The sequence below is a fragment of the Ptychodera flava genome, chromosome 20 (genome assembly GCF_041260155.1).
Source record: "Ptychodera flava strain L36383 chromosome 20, AS_Pfla_20210202, whole genome shotgun sequence".
NCBI classification, from domain to species: domain Eukaryota; kingdom Metazoa; phylum Hemichordata; class Enteropneusta; family Ptychoderidae; genus Ptychodera; species Ptychodera flava.
The window spans coordinates 23285889-23308152 of NC_091947.1; the positions used below are offsets into that span (position 1 = coordinate 23285889).

The 22264-nt window shown below is 38.8% G+C and overlaps 2 protein-coding genes across 2 annotated transcripts in view; both read left to right on the top strand.

Moving 5' to 3' along the window:
• The window catches only part of LOC139120345 (protein mono-ADP-ribosyltransferase PARP14-like), a 259128-nt gene that overhangs the window by 71475 nt on the left and 165389 nt on the right, over window positions 1-22264 (top strand). The window lies entirely within an intron of this gene.
• Window positions 1-22264, top strand: part of LOC139119533 (protein mono-ADP-ribosyltransferase PARP14-like) — a 41454-nt gene that overhangs the window by 7179 nt on the left and 12011 nt on the right. The window contains exons 4-6 of the mRNA XM_070683375.1: window positions 8951-9126; window positions 9402-9479; window positions 9845-10217. Of these exons, the coding sequence (XP_070539476.1) occupies window positions 8951-9126; window positions 9402-9479; window positions 9845-10217 (627 nt within the window). The remainder of the gene's footprint in view (window positions 1-8950; window positions 9127-9401; window positions 9480-9844; window positions 10218-22264) is intronic.

The following is a 22264-nucleotide window of genomic DNA, read 5'->3' on the forward strand; positions in this document are numbered from 1 at the left end:
CAATTCCTAATTTGCTTATTTAATGAACTTTTCCAATTAGGGATATATATCTGAATTAACTTGATTGAAGTTGTTGAAACTTGCTATGTACATCAAAGATACTATGATATAACATTATAGAAATTCAAAAGACATTTTTACTTCAGCCAATTCCTAATTTGCATATGAACTTTCCTAATTAGGGATATATATCTGAATTGAATTGATCAAAATTGATGAAACTTGCTATGTAAATTAAAGGGCCTATGACATGCCCATAACAACCAAACGTAAAATCACTCTATGGGTCTTAAAGTTAGCTTACGTCACTGTCTTGCATTGCGTATCGCCCCCCTTGTCCACATAAAACGCAAGTAAAAGTTACAGGTGGGCGTGTACCCCTTGCCCAACTTCTTCGACTTTTTTCGGCTTTTCGAAGTTGAACCGACGACTTATCTTAATACGGGCAAACAGTCTTTCACACCTTCGTAATCTCATGTCAGTAAGGGTGTGTGGCTAGGGCTTCCTTTGCTCAGAATGTACACCCAGCGCGTAACACACCAGAGAACATTGTAAGCTTTAGTGTTTAGTTTGCTATAATGACATGGTCTTTCCAGGAGCTCGAGATCACCATCGGTAACATGTCGCGTACGGTCAATCGCCTCGCCGATTGAGTATAAAATAAAATGACTTGTCAGGTTATGTGATTAGGTATGCTTTCGTGCCAATTATGGCAAATAAACATTACAAGAAGGGTGACAGTTGATGTCACATTCTCATGTATTGGGAAACAATTGTGCTGCAGGAAGCTTCCCATCTCTCCCTGAGTCTCTCTACACAATAGTGAACGGTGAAGACGGCGATTCAAAATGGCGACCCGACAATGTGGCTACAAGCTTTCTTTGTTTTACTTCATCAAAACATGTACAAAATAGGCCTAGCACATCACTTTTTGTAGGATTTGTTTGCTCTTGAAATGCACGGGAACATGGGTCGATTGCATCATTTGCCTCGTGCTCCAAGGAAATGAAAGTTCTGTCAAAGGTCTACGTCCAACACAGCTACACTCAGAGTGATAGTTTTCGGCAGAGTGATAGTTTTCGGAAAGGGTAGTGAATTTCGCCCAAAGCCGTTTCATAAATGACGAGCACTACGAATTCTTATTACCATACCTTTTGAATTTTGTTTTGTTTATCCTCAAACTGTTAACACAACGGACGTGGTATTTAGGGCGTCAAGTTACAAAATTGTTGACCCCGTGTTGAGTGCGTAGTAATCGGACTGCTATCGCAGTATTCGGAGGTTGAATTTGGAAAGTGATTAGGGGATAAATGTTGATAATTTGAAACTTGAAAACCGCAATTTTCATTTTCGATGTTTAAAAAACTGAATGTAAATATTTCGTGATAATTAGTTACGTTTAATAGACAACATAACCATATTTCGACGTGTTTGGCGCTTACCTACCGGACATATGGGCTGTCTCTGTGTGTTGCTTTCGGCACCTTTTATCGTGTGGTCTGCCTAACTTCGCCAAATTTGTATAGCCCGAAATAGCTTCTACTAAACAAACTATCCAAAACGGGACGGCAGTATCACTTCACTTAATATGAGGTCACTCAACTTGTAAAACACTATCATTACGGAGCGAAGTGAGTCAGACGAACAGCATGTGATTGAATGTCCGAAAACTGAGGTCATCTGAAAACTGTCACACATAGTGTACTGTACTGCAGCTACAACATGCAATGCATTGAATCGAAACACTCAGGCGCGGGATTGATCCACTTTTTATAAAATAAATTCAACCATGAAAAGTTCAAACTGAGACTGATACTGTTTATTTCATACAAAGAAATGAAACGTAGCCTCATCATACTTTCAAATCTGTCCCAAGCTACTCGCGCTTTGTTCTTCAGAGTCAGAATCTGACTCTGATTTGGAACCACTCGTCCCGGATGCCTGGAGTTGCCTATGCGCCTTCAAGCTAATTCCCCTCAAAATCACTTTCTGAATTCTGGTCAACACTGTCCTCGCTGGAAGCAACTTGATAAGCCCCTGCAGCTGGACCGCCGGTGTGGCTTCCTTGCCAGTGTTTACTAGGCGTCTGTGAGCACATATAGCTGACATTGTTTGTAGTCTAATTTATGCAAGGACCGCTAAGTACACTTTCGTGACAATAGCATGGTCAAAATGACGTCAATTGTACATGTTGGTCAATATGCAAATACCGCTGCCTGGCTCGGGTGCGAAGAGGCCCCCTGATCACCAGGCATGAAAAAGGAGTCAAATTTCGCCCTTCGCGCACATCTTTCCGAACTGACACTATATGCAATCCATAGACAGGTCCCCTGGCTAGGTTTTTGAAGGGAAAAAATAAAAACTTTGGAAATCATGTCATAGGCCCTTTAAAGATACTATAATACAAAATTATTGAAAGTCATTAAGCATTTTCTCTTCAGCCAATTCCAAATTTGCATATCTAAAGAACTTTCCTAATTAGGGATATATATCTGAATTGACTTGACCAAAGTTGACAAAACGTGCTACATGTATTGAAGATACTATGATACAACATAATTGAAAATTGTTAAGTATTTTTACTTCTGCCTATCCCTAATTAGCACAGTTCATTAAATATGCAAATTAGGAACTGGCTGAAGTAAAAATGCTGAATTGACTAGACCAAACTTGATACAACTTGCTATATACATTAAAGATACTATGATACGACATTATTGAAAGTAATTAAGCATTTTTCTTCAGTCAATTCCTAATTTGCATTTTGAACGGTCTTTTCTAATTACGGATATATACTGGGATTTTTTTGATCAAAGTTGGCAAAACATGCTATGTACATTGATGATTATACCAGGTTAAAACAATATTGAAAGTCATTTCACATTTTCATGTCAGCTAATTTATAATTTGCATATCTGACTTACAGATTGATATATGGCGGGTGCCACATGTGGGGCAGGATGCGCTTACTATTTTCGAAACACCTGACATCACTTCTGGGTCTTTTGGCCAGAGGTCCATATATCTTTCTTTCATGACTTTGACTTTGTTTGTGTACCGTCTATTTACTGTCCGTTCTGTGCTGTTTTGTGTCTATTTTTACAACTATTGTCTTACAAATTCTGACCTAGTGTTATCGGATTATGGATTGGTATGATTGCGATTCTTATAAATGAGCTTTCACAGTATTGCATGTTTGGCTTGAAGGACTTGGCCAAAGGTAATTACACTTGCTATATGTCCATTCCGGACACCTGGTACCAACACTATTTGTGGTTCAAGATGACCCCATTGCCTTTGTCATTCATTTTCAATATGTTCCTTGGACCTGGTAAATTTCATAGTTACCTTGAATGATAACGATTATTGGACCTGATTTGATGTCTATTGCTATATAAAGTGGTGATACAATGACAGCAGTCAAAGAAATTTAATATTTTTATTTCAGCTACTTACATATTTGCATACTTCATGGCCTTCCAGAATTAATCTGTGGTGAATATTGTTCATTATGTTGATCATAATACTATCAATGAAGTCTGAAAAATGTTTGCCTAGCCTCATTAATGCCAGCAGAGTGCCTTTGTCAAAGACAGGGATATAAGTGACTACATCAGGCTGATAGAGGAAATTCTCTGGCATACAGACGAAAACAACCTCCCGGGAATACTGCTTGCCATAGACTTTGAGAAAGCCTTCGACAGTTTAGAATGGGATTACATTATGGAATGTTTAAATACATACGGGTTTGGCCCACTCTTTAAACAATGGTTCATTACATTTTACACAGACTTGAGCAGTTGCGTTATGAACAATGGTTTCAGTACCGGATATTTTAACATTGAAAGGGGGGTGAGACAAGGAGATCCATTGTCACCCTATTTGTTCATCCTTGCGCTAGAAATATTCTTAATTAACTTGAATGATGACGCCAATGTCAAGGGTATCAGGTCAGGAATAGGTGAATGCAAATATGCCGCATTTGCGGATGACCCTGACGACCTTTGTAACAGATGAACAGTCATGTCAGAGAATATTTGAAATGTTGCACGAGTTCCACTCACTCTCAGGCTTGATGGTCAACCCTACTAAAACGGAAGCTATTTGGCTTGGTAAGTGGAAAGAGACGTAAGAAAAAACCATTTGGCATCAAATGGCCGACTTCACCAATCAAAATTGCAGGAATTTACATTTCGTATAACCAAGAGTTAACACCACTCTCAATTATGCAACACCACTCAAGCAGATCGAAGGAACTCTGGGAACATGGAAAAAGAGATCCCTGACACTCATGGGCAAAGTTCAGATTTTGAAAACATTCGCCCTATCACAACTTAATTATGTCATGAGAATGACCACAATAACACCTGAAATTCTTAAGAGATTTGAACAGCTTATCTTCAATTTCCTCTGGAATGGGAAAGATAGAATAACCAGAAAGGTAATGGTCAGAGGGGTTTCCGAGGGGGGCTTAAAGGCTCCCGATGTGAAAACTACACACAAGCTTATGCGTATAAACCTTATTAAAAGGTATTTAGATGAAAACATAGAACACCCCTGGAAACTCTTTCTAGACCATCGCCTAAAATCTGTGGGTGGAAAGTACCTATTCAAGTGTAACTTCGATTTTAACTCACTCAGTCTGCCCCTACCGAGATTCTACCAGAAATGCTTGAATCCTGGTCGGTCTGCAATGTTGAGGTCAATGACTCTGAGATTGACATTACTTGTCAAACAATTTGGAACAACAGAAATGTTCTAATTGGAGGGCATTCTGTCTATAATCCAAAGCTAAGACAGAAAGGGTTTGAATGTATATTCGATTTACTTACCGAGGAGGGGTATCTGTCATGGGAAAAATTAACCAACAAAAACCTCCAAGGGAACGAAGTCCTCCTTCTTTATGGAGCAATCACATGTCTCAGAGTTAGGTGGCCGGAGCCATTGCTGGTTGAACCGGTGTTTAAAGATGAATATGAATATGTGTTTTTTAATTGTAACTTTCGACCCTCCCACAAAGTTACCAGGGAGAGCATCAGAAACGCCATTTACAGTAAAGAGGAACTAAGTCCAATTAATGAACGATATTATGAAAGAGAATATGACTTTACTGGACCATGGTCTCCCATATATAGTCTACCATTTAAGGTAGCCATAGACACAAAAACACGTGAATTCCAGTTCAAACTTCTTCATCATATTCTATACACAAACTACGATTTATCTAGAAGAGGCATGGACCAATCACCGCTCTGTTCATTCTGCCAAAACAGCAACGAGACACTAGATCATCTTTTCTACACCTGTAAATTCACTGAGACCTTCTGGAACGAGTTTCACACATTTTTCGAGGCATCTCTCAGTTTGTTCACGAGACATAACTTAAATGAAGTGCTCTTTGGCGTTGACGGTTACTCTGACATTCATAATCACTTGCTACTGTTAGCCAAAAGACACATCTATGCCATGAAAATGAAACAGAGTAAACCACACTTTGCAGCTTTTATGTTGCAAGTGAAATTCAACTACCATCTAGAGTACGAAATAGCTCTGGAAAAAGACAAATTAGAGAGACATTGCAACAAATGGATTTCAATTTTACACAAAATTGTAGATAACTAAGCACTGTACTTCATTTTTATCTTAAGTTCATGTTACTAAAAAAATGTTACCAATAAAACAATTTTAAATACAAAAAAAAAAAAATACTATCAATGAAGTTGCAAACATGTGGCAAAAGTTCAAATTTACACATAACTAGAAACTGCAATTTATAATGAAACACGTGAGCATTTTCAGTTCATATCTGGTCTCTTGGTAGGTACTGTGGAGCTGACTGTGTGCACAATCTTGACATACGTGAACATTATAATTCCCAGCGCCACTATGTGTTGTTGCATTGTTATATCGCCCTCTCGCGATGGGCACTTTGTTGGACTAGTTGTTCTGCGCATGCTCTCTTCTCTCTCTCTCCGCATCGCCATGTTGTAGTTGTGTTAGTCTTGTACCAGTCGTAATAAAGTTCGACGTTTATCTCCGACATCCTGTGTCTGGTTGTGGTCTTGACCTGATGGTTAAACAGGGATTGTCTCCTCATTGGCGTGGTGGCAGCGGTGGGATGTTCCACGGCCACATCCAGTTGACAGTCCCAGTGCTAACGCTCCCAGTGATGCCAAGGACAGTAGACGATCTTCCCGTGAGCGCAAGCTCCCAAGACACTTAAGTGACTTTATTCTGAACTTTTAGACAGTTTGAGGCAATAGTCTTTGCGTTCCCCTCTTGCGTTCTGAGACAGTTGACCGATGTTGTTAGTAGTTTAGTTCTTTGTTCTTTTCCAGGCTTGCGGACTTCTTATTTTGAGGAAAAAGTGGTCGCGCCACTATGTGTTGTGCATTGTAATATCGCCCTCTCGCGATGGGCACTTTGTTGGACTAGTTGTTCTGTGCATGCTGTCCTCTCTCCCTCTCTCCGCATCGCCATGTTGTAGTTGTGTTAGTCTTGTACCAGTCGTAATAAAGTTCGACGTTTATCTCTGACATCCTGTGTCTGGTTGTGGTCTTGACCTGATGGTTAAACAGGGATTGTCTCCTCATTGGCGCAGCTACATGAATACATACCCTAACATTAGTGATTCATGCGATTTGTTCAAAAAGAATGGGCAATACGATGCAGTGAGGTATCTGCTGTAAGTATGAGAGAACAGGCTCCCTGACAGCCGGTGATAGACCAGTGCGAGTAGGCACCAGATTTTCAACAATTCAAAGCAGTTCTCCAGCATATTGAGTTCTACAAAAGGTGACAGCCACATATTTACTCATACCAAAATCAGAAGAAACACTTCCTGGTAAACGTATGTATGGCCAAAAACTTGCAATCTGTGAGGACAATTCATCAATTAACAAGTCATTGACAATGACACAGTCCCCACTTGTTTTAAAGGGTACTTTAATTACAAGTCCTCTGAGAGGAAAGAGTCCTCTTCCTTAATTATAGGTCTTTGATTAAAAATACTGCAATACAGATGGGTCTTAATGGCCGAAAATGAGTTCCATGGTGGTGAAAACAAAAAACCAATGTACGTCACCATACTAATTACAAAAGGGCATTAAAAAAGGTCAGCTGGTTCCTCAGCTGAGGACTCTGAGTCATGGCATTGTGCCCAGATTCTCTGTCTTGAGTCTGCAAGGATTTTGCAGTTCCAGATTTAACAGACCTGCTCTATGATTGCCACTGAGGTGCTCATGGTGACGAATATCTGCTTGTAACCCAGCCCTTGCCCAGCCATAATACCGTATTTTCAATCGGGTTAACTGTAACTATATGGGTGGATACCTGTTAGAACCGTAAGTGGTACTTTCAGTGCTCTAAGGACAGATGGGGAGGAGAAACAATTATTTATTCGCTAAGCAAACTTTGTAAGCCCAAAAATTGCATTCCTGAAGGAAGACTTCTCAGGCAAACCCTAATTATCAAGCAAAAGCAGAAATACATGTACTGTCTGTCCCTAGAGAGGATCAAAGGAGCCAAAAGCCTCAAATGACAAGGAGTTTGAAGGGGATATAGAATCTACCCTTTGTCATACCAAGATCTTCCCAAAATATTGGGGAAGATGCTTGGATAGCTCTGGAGGCAGACTGCAGCATAAAGGATGTCTCCCAGCCAATGCTATAAAAGATGTCTGATATGTGACCTCAAAGGAGCAGGGCCCCATACAGACCCCTGCTGACATGAGGTAGAGCCACCAGCTATGAGCAGATCCACTAACTGCAGGGTCGGTCCTGTATCTGGGAACTAAGGCAGTTGAAACAGGATGAACCAAGCCGAAATCTAAATCCAAGATGGGGTCCGCACCAACTGGAAAAGAACCTGACACATGCAATATATATGGCTGCCCTACTTGGATCTGATGCAGATGCTATGCCACTTAATTTGCCCACACAAATCCACTCTTGACCATGTACAAGCACAAATTGAAGATGAAATACACAAGGAAGTGTTGAAGATGGTACAAACAAGAACATCCTAAATTTGGTGCTTGTCAAAAGTCAGAATCAACTCTTGGCAAATTGATAACAACAGGACAAGAGGCCCCAATACAGACAGCATGCTGTTAACGCAGAGAAAAGTCCATAACATAGAAAAAAACAGACTATCCTTAAGAAGACACTGAATTGGAGAAGACAGCAAAGACCCCGAAACCTTCCTATGAAGAGTGGGAGGATGAACAACTGGATCAGAAGTCATGTTACTAGGCAGCAAGAAAAATTCTGAAAAATCAAAAGGCACGTGCAGTCTAGCGAAAGGCATCACCCAAAACTCCTCATGCAAAAAATAGAGCAGCAAATCTACTTAAAGGGAAAGAGGACCTAATAGCTGAAAGCAAGCTGAGAACATTTCTGCTGTGGTTCATTACAAGCAGAAAACTTCACAGAAGGCAGGCATCCATTATGAAAGCACTGTTCTGTGAAGCGCTCTGCGTACAAATGACCAATAAGTCTTTGTCATTAGACTTTTTGCTTAGAAGTGGGAAACCTTAATTAGGAATTTGTATAAGCAAGGTTCTTTAGTTTACATATTACAGAATACTGTTTCTCAGATACAGACTGTTCGATGTGGTATGTTTTGAGTTCGAATCCGATCGAAAATCAACTGTATTGTATCATACCGTCTGTTGCCAATACATTGTGTATTTAAAGTGTACCATATGAATATAAATTTATGAACATAATTACATTCCCAGCTTATATTGTACTGGTACATTTATTATGTGGTATACACGCGTACACATGCATAAATGAACCTATAGCAGTTGCCAAAATACATATTTTTTCAATATGTAATTTTACAAAATCTAAGCATTACAATTATATGGATATACATAATTTCAGATGTTTTTGCAAGAAGGTTGAATGAAATATTTGTCTCTTGCATATATGCCTCTCACTTGTAGGTGCTGTTGGATCTACAATAAGACAGGCATTTATGGGACCAGACAAGGAAGAACAGACAGTGCTTCGCAAACAATTCAACACCATTGTTTTAGATATATATGCTGGATCACAACAGAATATCAATGGCGCCATAAAACATCTTGAAGCAACAATGGATCAAGAATTTTCAGATGTGGTATGAGATTGTTATAACCAAATAATATGCATATTTTGAAATTGCAAGACAATTTTTTATTTTACATAGTTCACATATCATTTTATTTTATTCCTGTGATAAGAGTGTATATCCATGATTGTCGAGCCAACTCTTTTTTTATCGGAATAGACTACCACTAATCCTTGCATATACACCGTACCATCAATCTTTGTCTGGTTTTAAGCAGCTCAGAAAGATGATGCTTTTCATATAGCAGAAAACATCTCTTAAATAATCATTTTATACTCTTGTAGGTTGTTGATGACACAAGTGTTAGAAAACTATCCAAAGAAGATATGTCAAATCTAAACACTTTAGCAGATAGCTTGAATGTGAGTAGCAGCACTTTACAATTTACAGTTTTAAGACACTAATTGTTAAACCCTCTTTAACAGCTTTCAGAACACACATGAGAAACATGATGTTCCTTTTTTCTTGAATATATGGATCGCATTAGATATATGTGAATTGTTGACTGTAGACACTTATACACACTTTGAATTTCAGACTGTAAACTCACCTCTTGTTCAGAAAGAAGTGTGAAATTTAAACTATTGCTACCACAACTGTACAAGTAGATATTGACACTCTGTTATTTTATGTTTTTATCAAAAAAAAAACAGTTTGGACACTGGTCTTGCCACTTGCCTTGCTTCAGGACTCTTGTTAAGATTGTTAATTGGTCTTCCAAATTTAGGTGAAAGTTTATATGGTGGACACTGGTTCAGTGACCAGGCTCCACATACAAGGTGGTCCAATGGATGTTATGACAGTTCACAAGGAGGTTAACGGGCTTCTTGAAAGAATTCATGATGAGGAGAGGCAAGAACGTGAGGCAAAGCTGTTTGCCAAGAATGTGAGATGGTTATTCTTGAATGAAAAAGAGGAGTTTGAAGAGTATGACCTTCTGACAACTGGGATCATAGAAAGAGCTTTCCAACACAACAAAAGTGATATTACATTAAACATAGAAGAAGGACAGTACAAGATAGACTTCAAAAAAATGATGGAAAGTGACCTGGATAATCCTAGTTCAAGTGTAGTTGAAGTAAGGAGGGAATTGAAAGAAGGTAAGTTATTAATGCATTGAATCAGATGTACTTACCGTCATTGTTGATCACATAGCAGATCTACTTTCTCATTTTCTCACCAGATAAGACTTTGTGGGACGTTGTCCTGCTGACCAGAAAAAGCCAATTTTTAGACAAGATAATAAATCAAAAATATGTTTAAAAAGTCTAATGCAAATATGAACATCATCCTAATCATCCAGCAAAGGAAAGCACAAATTTTGAAAGCCGCTTTTACCCAATCAAAATCAGTATCTTGAACAAAGAAAAGAAACACTCTGCTCTATTATTAAACTGCTTGCAAGGCCGCCTACAGCTATTATAAAAAGAACAAGTCATCGTTGATGACACAGTCCCCACTTGTTAATGGGTACTTTGATTATAGGTCCTCAGAGATGATAGGCCTGTGATAAAAATACTTTTGAATAAATTCGCTTCATACATGTCTGAGTTGTACTTCAGGACATGAAAAAATCGAAATAAAATGGCCACATGGCTGCCTTATTGGATCGTATCACCACAAAACAAATCAATGTGCATATGTATGACATAGGTCAATGTCCTTGTACCAACTTTAAATAAAATCGGTTGAGATATGCCTGAGTTACGGCTTTGTACATGAAAAAATCAAAACAAAATGGCCGCATAGCAGCCAAATTGGATGGTATCACAAAACAAATCAACATTCATCTGTATGACATATGAAGTAATCCTGGTACCAAGTTGAATGAAATCGCTGCAGGAATCTTTGAGATATCTGTGTGAACGGACGGACGGACGGATGCACAGACGGCCGCACGAACGGAGGCACGCATGGACATGACCATGCTGTAAGTCCCCCCAGACAGTCTCCGTGGGGACTAACAAATGAAACCAGCGAAAAGATAAAGCGCAGTGGTCGTAGCGCTGTGCGTACGCGATTTTTTTTTTTGATACATATTAAATTTTTATAAATATAAGTCTTCTCAACTTCAATCGGAGTGAGATGGGAGTGGTCCCTCACCTTGTTAACGCCTTTGTAAGACTCAACATCCTGCAATGGTAAAATATTAAGATTGGAAACGAACTTCAGTGGTGTATTTCTATCTATAAACTCATGTAAGGCTACGAACATTGAGACACTCTGCACATTATGTCGCTGAGTTTACTGCAGTCACAGTGAACAAATGGGTTTGATCGCGTGCGGTCACGCTGGTTGTACACAAAGCGATATGTACAGTACAGTATAAATACATCACTAAAATAATCAACATTGTATATATATGTAGATCAGCAACAAGCACAATGCCTAACACAAAAATTACACTCAAGACCTGGCTGGCAAGCCAGAGCAGACACAGGAGATGCTGTTGCTTCGATAAGGGACACGGTCATCGCGTTGACATACACGGATATAAGAGAATACAGTCCCACAACGTACTGGCCCCGCATTGACTTGGCCTGCAACCCACTGTTGATCACCATTTCTAACTTCTTCTAGTAATACGTGGCAAGAAATAGTCAAATGACAGTAAACAATAGACAAATCGAGTGGATTTTTTCGGCATTTGGCAGGAAATTTGCATGGCTACACATAGGGACGTATCAAAAGATCCTGTTCATGATCATGGCAGTGATCCAACGGCTAGCTGTAGTGTAGGCCTACCGATGCTACGCATTTAACTCCGTTGTTGTACCTCCTGATTGCCAGGTAGGTCTGAATCCTCTTTCAATGAGATAACTCCCACATAACAAGCTTGACTTGATACCTGTACTTGGAATTCTCGTTTGCACCCCCCCCCCCCCCCCACGGGGGTCAACTTCGTAGTGGAGTTGGATTCTCCACAGCCGAGTGTAGTGCGCCATATACCCGGTTCTCTTGACACGGACATTCATGCAGACCATGGAACAGATGCTTCTTGCTCTAGCGGGCATTGCTCTGCGAGCTGTAGATTTCTGTAGCTTGCGTTATTTTCAATTGTACTCCTGTTGTGCATCTTGAAATGAAAGCTCCAGTCCTTGCTAGCAATGTCGTAGACTAGAGCCCGGTCATTGATGTCTGTTGCATATACATGCGTACGGGTGTTTAGCTCCATGGCTCAAGCGATAACAATAGCTGAGCCCCATTCAACTGATTCAAAGAAATAATTAACAAATGTGATCTCAATCCAGCGTTTAATTACTGTTCAATATTCAGCAGATATTTAACATTAGATTAATGGACCCTTTATTGCGTGTCAGATTTGGTAAGCTGGTATGCTTGTGACAGATCAGCCGCCATTTTAACAAGCAGCAATATCGCAAACGTAATAATCAACCCGTAACCCAGTGCAGCATTCTTGATATGTTTTCAACAGGGGGACCCCCTCATGAGCGTGCACAGCGCGACGACCCGGCTGCGCTTTAAAAACAAAGAAATAATACATTGTATTTCTTGAAATAGCCTTACACAACATGTTTTTCAAATATTGGAAGGCAGGCACTAGTATTAACATGAAAAGGGCATGAAATCTATGCCAAGTCCACTACTTAATGTAGGCCATATTCCCTGCAGAGTCATCTCATCACCCTGTCTATGATTATGCAACGCCTCATTATACAATCACGATCACTCCCTCCTCTCACTCACATTGCCATCAAGCATACAAGCAACACATGCCAGGCATAGCACCAATTGGTTAACATGGTTATGTACCTTGAAGTTTGTATCTCTCCACCACATATACTCCCAGTCACACGTAACTTCATCTCTGCCATTTCAGCTCTTATTGTACTGATATGAGGGTCATTTCATTAAATTCCCATCCACCATTCGCCATTATCATCATAGGGGAAAAAAGATGTCATGCTTCAGTGAAGTGGCACTGCAGTGGCAGCCCCACAACAAAAACACAGAAAAATGTTAAGCTAAATTTAAATTAAGCTGGATGTGCTCTCGCCTGAAAATTTCAGCCAAACCTGTTCCGGTGTCATTTCTTTGTGCTTAACCTGTGTTAGGGAGCCTCTGAATGCTACCTTTAACCCTCTTCCTGCCAAGTCGGTGAAAATTGAGTCGAAATTGGGTGTAGCCAGAATCTGAATACCGGCGGCCGTTACCCTGCAAAGGCAGTCTAAATCGGGCCCGTTTTCAGTACCCCGTTTCCTGCCAAGTCGATGGCACTGCGTGTAGCTTAGTCACTTGTGCATTTCCAGGTTATATAAGGACAGGTTTTCTGACGAGGGACGCATTTACCTCTCGAAATGGGTTCGCAGGAGTCGAATGTCACAGGGAAGGTGCAGAAACCTACCTTTACCAAATTCTGGTACAATAAAAACATACCTGAGGTATACTTTTTCAGACCAAGTAGGTACAGTTATGGTATACCTGAGGTATACCTTTGGTTTAAAAAACCTACCTCGGGTAGTCCAGATTTGGACACTTTTGCCAAAAATAGGTATACCTCAGATATACCTATTTTTGCAAAAGTGTCCAAATCTGGACTACCTGAGGTAGGCTCTTTTTTAAACCACAGGTGTACCTCAGGTATATCAAACAGGTACAATGTAGGTATACCTGCAGTTGTCCAGATTTGGACGCGTGCGTCCCAAAATAGGTATACCAGAAATATACCTTACCAAAACAAAATAGGCATAATTTAGTATTATACCTGCAATGTACCTATTTTGTTTACATAGTTGTTCAGATGATCTCAACTATGTAAACAAAATAGGTAAATTTCAGGTATTTACCTAAATTATACCCATTTGTTTTTGTGGGGTTTACTTCTGGTATTACCTACTTTGGTATGCAAGTGTCCTGAGATGGATCGGATCTGACTCTTTACCGGAAAAACCAGAGATGCTGAAAACCAAAGAAACAACATTACTCAAGTGACAGCAAAATTTATGCATTGTACCATAAGTTTCAACATTTTTTCTCTTCTCTTACAATAATTAATTCAGTTCATATGATAAGCACATAGAAGTTGTAAAAACACTTTTGTAGACAATTGGCCAATGCCAACGATAATGACATGATTGAGAATGAGAAGCTGACAAATTTAACAGATTGTTGACAGCACAAGATATGTTTATCTGACTAAGCTTTGAAATACCAGCATCACAAGAAACCATGCTATTAGCAAATAAAGGTATTATTAAAAAGACAACAGAGAAAAAAAGGTTAAATTCAATTTGTGGTATGATTTATTTTATATATGCCATGCTCATTTCATGCAACTTAAGTGTCTTCAAAAGACATTCATTTGACATATGAAGTTTCATGTAACACTTATATTACTGTCAAAGGCTGTGATTTGGCTTTCTTGCTCTCTGTATTTCTTGTCCGTTTACAGTACCAGCAATGCATTCTGAAAAATACAAATCATTGAGGATAGAGTGTAACGTAGTCTTTCTTGTTTGACCAAAACCTGTGAACATCGTAATTTGATGAAAGAAATCTGTAATTATTTGAAAATGAGACAAAAGCAAGTTGAAAAATTGAAGCGGAGAAACCAAATGCATAAATAATTATGATCATTTATAATAATGATTAAAATGGACAGCAACAACTCGCAGTATGCTGTTTACAAGGAGCTAGAAATGGAGGAGCACCATGTTTACATACATGATGGCGACAATGTACAGCTGTTGTGAAACAAATGAATTCTGTATGAATCCGTATACTCACCAAAACGCATCTGTTGTTTAACATAGCAATACAAGGGTTACAGAACATAATAGCGATGTGCAAATAGACAGCACATTGACTTACATTCTGATCGGCTGGCAGGATAGACACTGGACGGTTCCAATTTGCAGCGAGGTCTCTCCGAGTCTCCGTTGTGTGTCATATATGAGAAAATATGGTCGGAAATTTTACTGCTTTTCGCGTTCACAAATTTTGAACACTGTCAGTTCCTGGTACTGTATACATGTTTTTGCGACACTATGATATCATTTGGGTGGTATTCCATAGAAAGATCACAAATTTGTCCATCAGATAACTCCCTGATCACAAATACACAGCCGACAACACTAAAATCTAAATTCGCGCCGATTGAGCCTCATGACATTCATGGAAGTGCTATCTATAATCATTACGCGATCGATAAAATAGTTCCATTTTTAAATGCATGGACTTGACTCTACATCTGCACAAATCTGTTATGTTTCATATAAATATAGCAATCAATTTATTACATGAATAAAAATGGGTGATTTGAATGATAGAAAGACTTAACGAAGAGAGTAAAATTCTTTCAGCATGAAGAATCAATATCAATGCGCGAATTGAACTTGATGAACCCGTGATCTGAGCGTAAACATGATGGCTGCTCACAGCTGGGCCAGCAAATCAAAACGCGTTGGACATTGGCAAAGTAGCATACTGGATTTTCGTTTAGCAGCTCGGGATGTAGTATCCTAAACCTCAAATGTGTGATCGGCAATAGCTCTGATACTGAAAACATAGATAAAAGCCTTCACCTTAATCCATGTCATCAGATGGCTAGATTTTGTTAGGGACATCGCTGCAAGGAGACAGCAGACTACCATGAAGGGCATCCTAAAATGACTGTACAGATCTTTTGCTCAGAGTTGTAGGACGGCCGCAGTCACATGCTGTGCTTGGAGGTAACGGGTCCTTGTTTTAGACATTGAATGCATTGACATTAACTTGTCTGTTTCTTAAATGAAAAGTTCTCGTCTGTCGACATTTTTAAGGTACAAATTTGTGGTATTGATTAAAACTCTACTATCTGTCCTTGCTGCTCATTTACAAAGAGGTGTACGTACAGATAAACGTAATTAAACACTTTTCCTTTGAAACTGCATTATAATTTTGGTGTGAAAATATTATGAGAAACTACAGGGCTAGACTTGCAAGACAGACAAGTCCCTGTTTTAATAATTTGTTTTCCGAAAAATTCTGCTGTTGATCAAACCATGATTTACTCAACCAAATTAAATGACATAGTTAATGTCACTACAGTAAAATTCCCAATTGAAGCCGCGGCTTGTATTAGAAACATTTTTGAGGGACCCCTGGGATCACGCACTGAATTCCGGGTACGGCTTCAATTACGTACATTTCCTGTGTTTCAATATTTTTCTCCATGCTCACCAAGCATTGCGGGGGCAATTGTTATTGTTATGCAAATTAGCACCAATGAATTCTGCGTGAACAATTTACCGGCATAAAAAGCCCCTACCCTAGTGTAACTCCAATATAGAAACGTTAGGAGAGTGTATTTGGTCGTTAAACTTGGTAAAATTCCTTTTAGATAATAAGGAAACTATTAAAAGATGTTAAAACAATGGGAAACTGGAGTTCCCTTGACAGCATCGTAAGGAAAATGACACGTTTTTCCAGTACTTTCTTGATTCTCTGACCCTGCTCACCCCCGTCCCCTAAATAGAATAGTCTCACTAAGGTCGGCCATGTTGACCAGCAGCATGCACTTAGTGGCATGCATGATGTCTTTGTTTCAAGTTTAGGGGTTTTTGGACGCTGAAATTTCACAAAAATGTCACTTCTGTATTCAGAGATTGTACAATCAATTTCTTTGGACGTGTAAGTCGATTTTGAAAGCGATAGAAGATCGAATGGTGTTGAAAAGAAAATCGTGCATAAAATTAGCATAAATTAAGCATCCATGGCAGATGGGTCCCCTTGATTCACAGCCGTCTTGTGTTGCCAAACCGGTGGCTCATACTTGGATAGTGCAATAAAGGCAAGTGAATGACCCTTGGTATTTTTACTGTTGTGCGGTCAAATTTTATTTTCTCATGATCAAAAACAGACCGTGTACAAGCTTATGATGCACCCACCATGGTCATTCAGCAGCCACAGTACAATATATAGGCAGTTCATTTATGTCAATATGATGCAGGTGGTGTTGTTGTACACACAAACGTACGATATATGCGGCATTGTTTGTACTTTTGTTACTATCAATGACAAAATGCACAATGGTAGTAGTGTTAAAAAGGAACTTTTTATTATGTATTTTTCTTGTAAGAAAGACACCTGTCAATTATTAGCACAAGTCAATGACGTAACGCAAGCAAGCTGGTGTGAATTTCAGCACGCGCATTCACGATGGGCTCAGAGAAGGGTGCGGCTTTTATTGTGGTACAATTCAAAAACCCAAAATGGGCAAACAATGAGCCAAGACAATGTTTCAAAGTCAGGATGCGGCTTCAATTAGAGGTGCGGCCTTCAATGGGGAATTTATGGTACACATGCACTAGCCCCCATCCTAAAATAGCAATGTTGCTGAGTTGTATCGATTTTTAGGAGCAGATTTGTGTTTACAATTTAATTAATAAGTGGTTTATTGGGTTTTTAAAAATAAATGAATATAAATGAAAGATAAATTTTGCATTGCTTGAATATGACCGGTCACACACTGTACTGCCTGGTAATGAAATACAGTTACTTCATATTTGCAGCAATAATAGGAATCAGTCAAACAGGCAGAGACATTTCAGGTATATGTCACAAGAGTTTTCAACTTGACTGCACTGTACAAGCAGACTGGCATAAGTGCATGGCATCAAAAATACTAAGTCATGGATTGGTACATTTCTGGTATACCAGTCTTCAACTTGACTATACATAGTAGAAGAGGTACATAATAGGTACTACCTGTATCCTACCTAAAATGAACTGGTACATGTTAGGTATACCTAATTTATACTTGATTACTGAGGTACAGCTTTGGTACACAGTATTAAAAATCAACCTTGAAAATTGGTACACATCTGGTATACCAGTATACCAGAAGTGATTTGGTATACCTCTGGTATACCAAAGAGATACCTAAGCTATACCTTTTGTGGCGAGAATTTGGTAAGGGGATCCGCCGGTCCCACACCCCTTATGGGCTGGCTGTTTTTGACGGATTTTTAGCTCATATTTGGTAGGTGTATTAATACCAAAAAGAGCTTATATGGTGAGTCGATGGTGTCTGTATGTCTATATGTATGTATGTATGTATGTACAGAATGTCTGTCCGACGCAAGAGCTCGCAAACCGCTGCCACCTACCATCTCAGTATTTGGTGTACAGGTCGACCCAGGGTTGAGATGTGACTTGTTCAAATGAACATGTCAGTGTCAAAAATATGCAAATAAGGTAAGAAAAAGGGGAAATTCTGCAAATGTGCCAGAGTGCCATGGTGGTGGTATTAACTGAAACAGCCTACACATCTGTGTCAGAGGTTCTATGATCTATACCCTATTTGTATGCCTTTAACTTACTTACTTTATTGCCAATTCCAAATATAAGTATAAGTATACAAGGTAAACAAAGTATACAATGACGAGGAATTAGGCAAGTTGGAGCCAGGAATAATAGCCTAGAGCTAATCGAGCCTGGTCCCATTTCATGAAATTTACATTGCAATATTTGTTAGCTACTATAGACTATAGTCTATAGAAGCTATTGGGATGGGTATCCGTCCGGCGTCAGTCTGTATGTATGTATGTATGTATGTATGTATGTATGTATGTATGTATGTATGTCCGTTTGTGAGGCGTCCGTCACTCAAATATCTTGAGAACCGCAGTACTTACTGATTTGATATTTGTTGTGTAGATGAAAATACGATTTTGAGAAACTTTTTTTTTAATTTTTTGATATTGTTGAAAATAGGCAAATTAATGCCAAAAAAGGTGTTTTTGGTAAAAATCTTCTTCTTCATAACCGCTGGTCAGACAGCTTTGTTATTCGGTATACAGGTCCCTAGGGGTAACCCAACTTAGACTTGTTCAAATTGTGATGAAATATGCAAATCTGTATTTTTAAGGAATTTTTTTGTCATTTTTGGTCAAAATTTGACTTACATTGTATGTAATTCTTGTACTGTATAAACCCTATCAATTCACCTAGAAAAAAATAATTAATATGATTTTAAATAATTGAATCAGGAAATCATCAAAGCCAAAATAATTTTAGTGTAGAATTATCAGAAAGTTCAACTTTTTTTGACAGTTCATAGTGAAATGCTTACCATCTTGGAGGATTAAAACATGTAAAGGCAACTTTCCTGAATCCCAACTTTGACATATTCTGACCCGTCATTTATTGTGCCCTGTATGTTATCTAAAAGAAATTGCTCAAAATAGTCAATAGAGATAGAGATAGAGATAGAGATAGAGAAAGTTCTAATTTCCATTTATGGTTGACTTGGTAAGGATAAAATAAAATTACTTTTTGAGGAAAAAATAGAGTGGTCAATTAAAAGAGTGGTCAAAGTGATAGGGTTTTTATGGTAAAGCTGGGCTGTATAAAGATTCCTCATGTGCTATTTATAGCAATTATGCAATCTGTGTAAACAGTGCAATGAAAGTGTAACATGATTCCTTATAATGCTTTTGATGACCTTGAACTTCTTAAGTTTCAAACCTTTGTCTCTTCAGTGTGCTAAGCTTTCTCTGAGTATGTACAGTCTCAACTTATTAAACAGAACTCACAATGTTAATCAAAGATATCCACCTTCTTCATCAATACATGTGTCACAAAAGGTTATTCTCTACATAACTCAACAGAGCTCTGTCAACTGTTGAGTTGCTTGTTCTTTCAAAACCGCTGGTCAGACAGCTTTAATATTTAGTTTACTTGTCCGTAGGATGACCTTAGTGAGATAATTTCATACAGTAAGGAAATACTTAATTTTGTATCCATGTCTATAGTAGCTTCAGGGACTTTGGCCCTATGTTTTTAAAAGGCTAATTATGTCAACTGTTAATCAAAATTCTATATTTGAAATGAAAAAAAAAGATAAATATTCACAGATCTTGGTATTCACTTAAGAGATGCTGTCTTAATGATTTTATAAATAAATCTCTTGTTGCACTTTGTTTGACAATATTGTGTAGGTTATTCCAGACTTTGGCACCATATATGAAATTGCAAACTGTCCTGCAGTTGTGCGTACTTTCGGTAAAGGCAAGTTTTGACCTAGTTTAAATCGAGCGTCATAGCAATGATCAGCTAATCTAAAATAATCACTCAAATTATGTGGTATATTTTGATGATGCAAATAAAACATGAATTTTCCCAGAAGTAATTTATGAAGTTTATAGACATCCAGTATACCTAGTCTGAAGAATAAAGGTGCAGTAGACTCTCGAAATCTTAAAAACGTAATTATTCGTGATAAAAATCTGATGTAAGTATGATGGATATGTACTTTCCCATACCTCAAGACCATACATAATATTTGGTTCAATAAAAGCTTTGTACAGCAGCACTAGAATTTGCTGTGGTACATAATTTCTTAGCCTAAATATGATTCCTACTTTTTTCTTATACTATTATTATCTCATTAACATGAAATATCCATGTTAAATATTTATCAAAAACAACCCCAAAGATGCTTGTAGAACCTCTTCTATGATAACATTCTTTACAGATAAATTACCTTGTAGTGTTACAGAGTTACGATTGCTGTGAAAAAGTACATACTTTGTTTTACTTATATTAACTGTCAGCTTAATGTATTAGCATCGCACCATTGAACAACGTCTTGTAAATGTACATCCACAAAGAAAGATTTACAGTGCGTGTTTCACATGGAAAAGTGTGGAAAAGGTTGGAATCGTCGGCAAAAAGCCTAAAGTCAAAATATTTTGAAGAATTAGGAAGATCATTGATGTACATCAAAAATAGTGTAGGGCCAAGTACAGAGCCCTGGGGTACTCCACATGTAATTGGTAAATGTTGAGACATACATCCGTCAACAAAAAACATACTGTGACCTGTTATTTAAGTAGTGTGTAACCCAAAGTAGTGTACCTCTTACCGGTATGTGTTGGAGTGGTGGCAGTGACTGAACAGCCTACTCCATTGACTTGAGTCATTTTCTGTCATTGTTTATGAACTGATACATATTGGCAGACCTGCTGAAACCATGAAGGACTGTGTTGAAACATTCCTCTGCTAAGCGTGTTCCTAAAGTTGACCTCCAGTACCTAAAGTTTCAGACCTTATTTACTTTTGTCATTCTTGTTTTTCAGGTTTAAATATTTCTTGATGGACCAATTCAAACCAAATATGAGCACACTGTCCTTAACGGTATTTTTAATGTACTTGGCAGGAATGCATGGTGACGTCTTCTGGCAGAGTTCGACATACATGGCTCCTTGGCACTAAATTAAAGATTGCTAAAAAAAAGGCTACGGCCTAAGAACGACTTGGCTGATGATGCCAATGGTGCGATATGAAAATCACTGACTTAGTCGCACTTGACAGAAAATGCCAACCTATATTTTAAACGAGACAGCTTTATTTGTTCTAGCAATGGAACAGATATAAATGACTTGGCAAAGCCATTATAAATTGGTGTCGGATGTATTCAAACTGTACTTGGGCTCTGCAAGTTCAACGTCATTCACTGGCCATTCATCGGCCTTGCCATTCAGCGACATGGCTTTTGATATTAATTCCATTTTTTGCAGTAATTGGCTGAGGTTTGGAGGAAACGACAGGTCTTCAAGCACTTGGTGATATGTTGCTATGCCTGAGCGTACTGAAAGTTCTAGAAGGAACATGAGGTCAATGTTGCAGGTTTTCCATCACTGAGCAGGGACTGCTTTTGTTATGCAAAGTGGCAGGGCAATTCGCGTAGCAGGCAAATGGTACAGAAAGGCAATTTACGTGACAGGTGGGAATGTCAGTGCCTTTTGGAGGACCGATTGCATTAGGTCCATGATACTAACCGTGTTTAGTGCAGCCATATCTGAATCATACTACGGAGCGAGTGCTGTACCTCTCAGCCTTCTGCATCGTCAGAATGCATCGACTCCAGTGGCTGCAAGTGCCTGTGTTGCTATGCAATTATTGCCATTATATTGGAGTGTCAATAGCTAGAACAGTGGAAGCATATTGCCTTGTACTCGCGTGTCGCAAAAGTGTGACTGGCAACTTGGACATGGTGACTGGTTATCACTCATCAGCAGCAGCCCAGGTCAAGATGGTACAAACCTGTACCTACTGTAACCGAGGACCACACAATTAACCCGGTAATGAATTGTAATACTCCTACCCTAATTCTTTACCGAACTGGCTAAAGTACCGTATG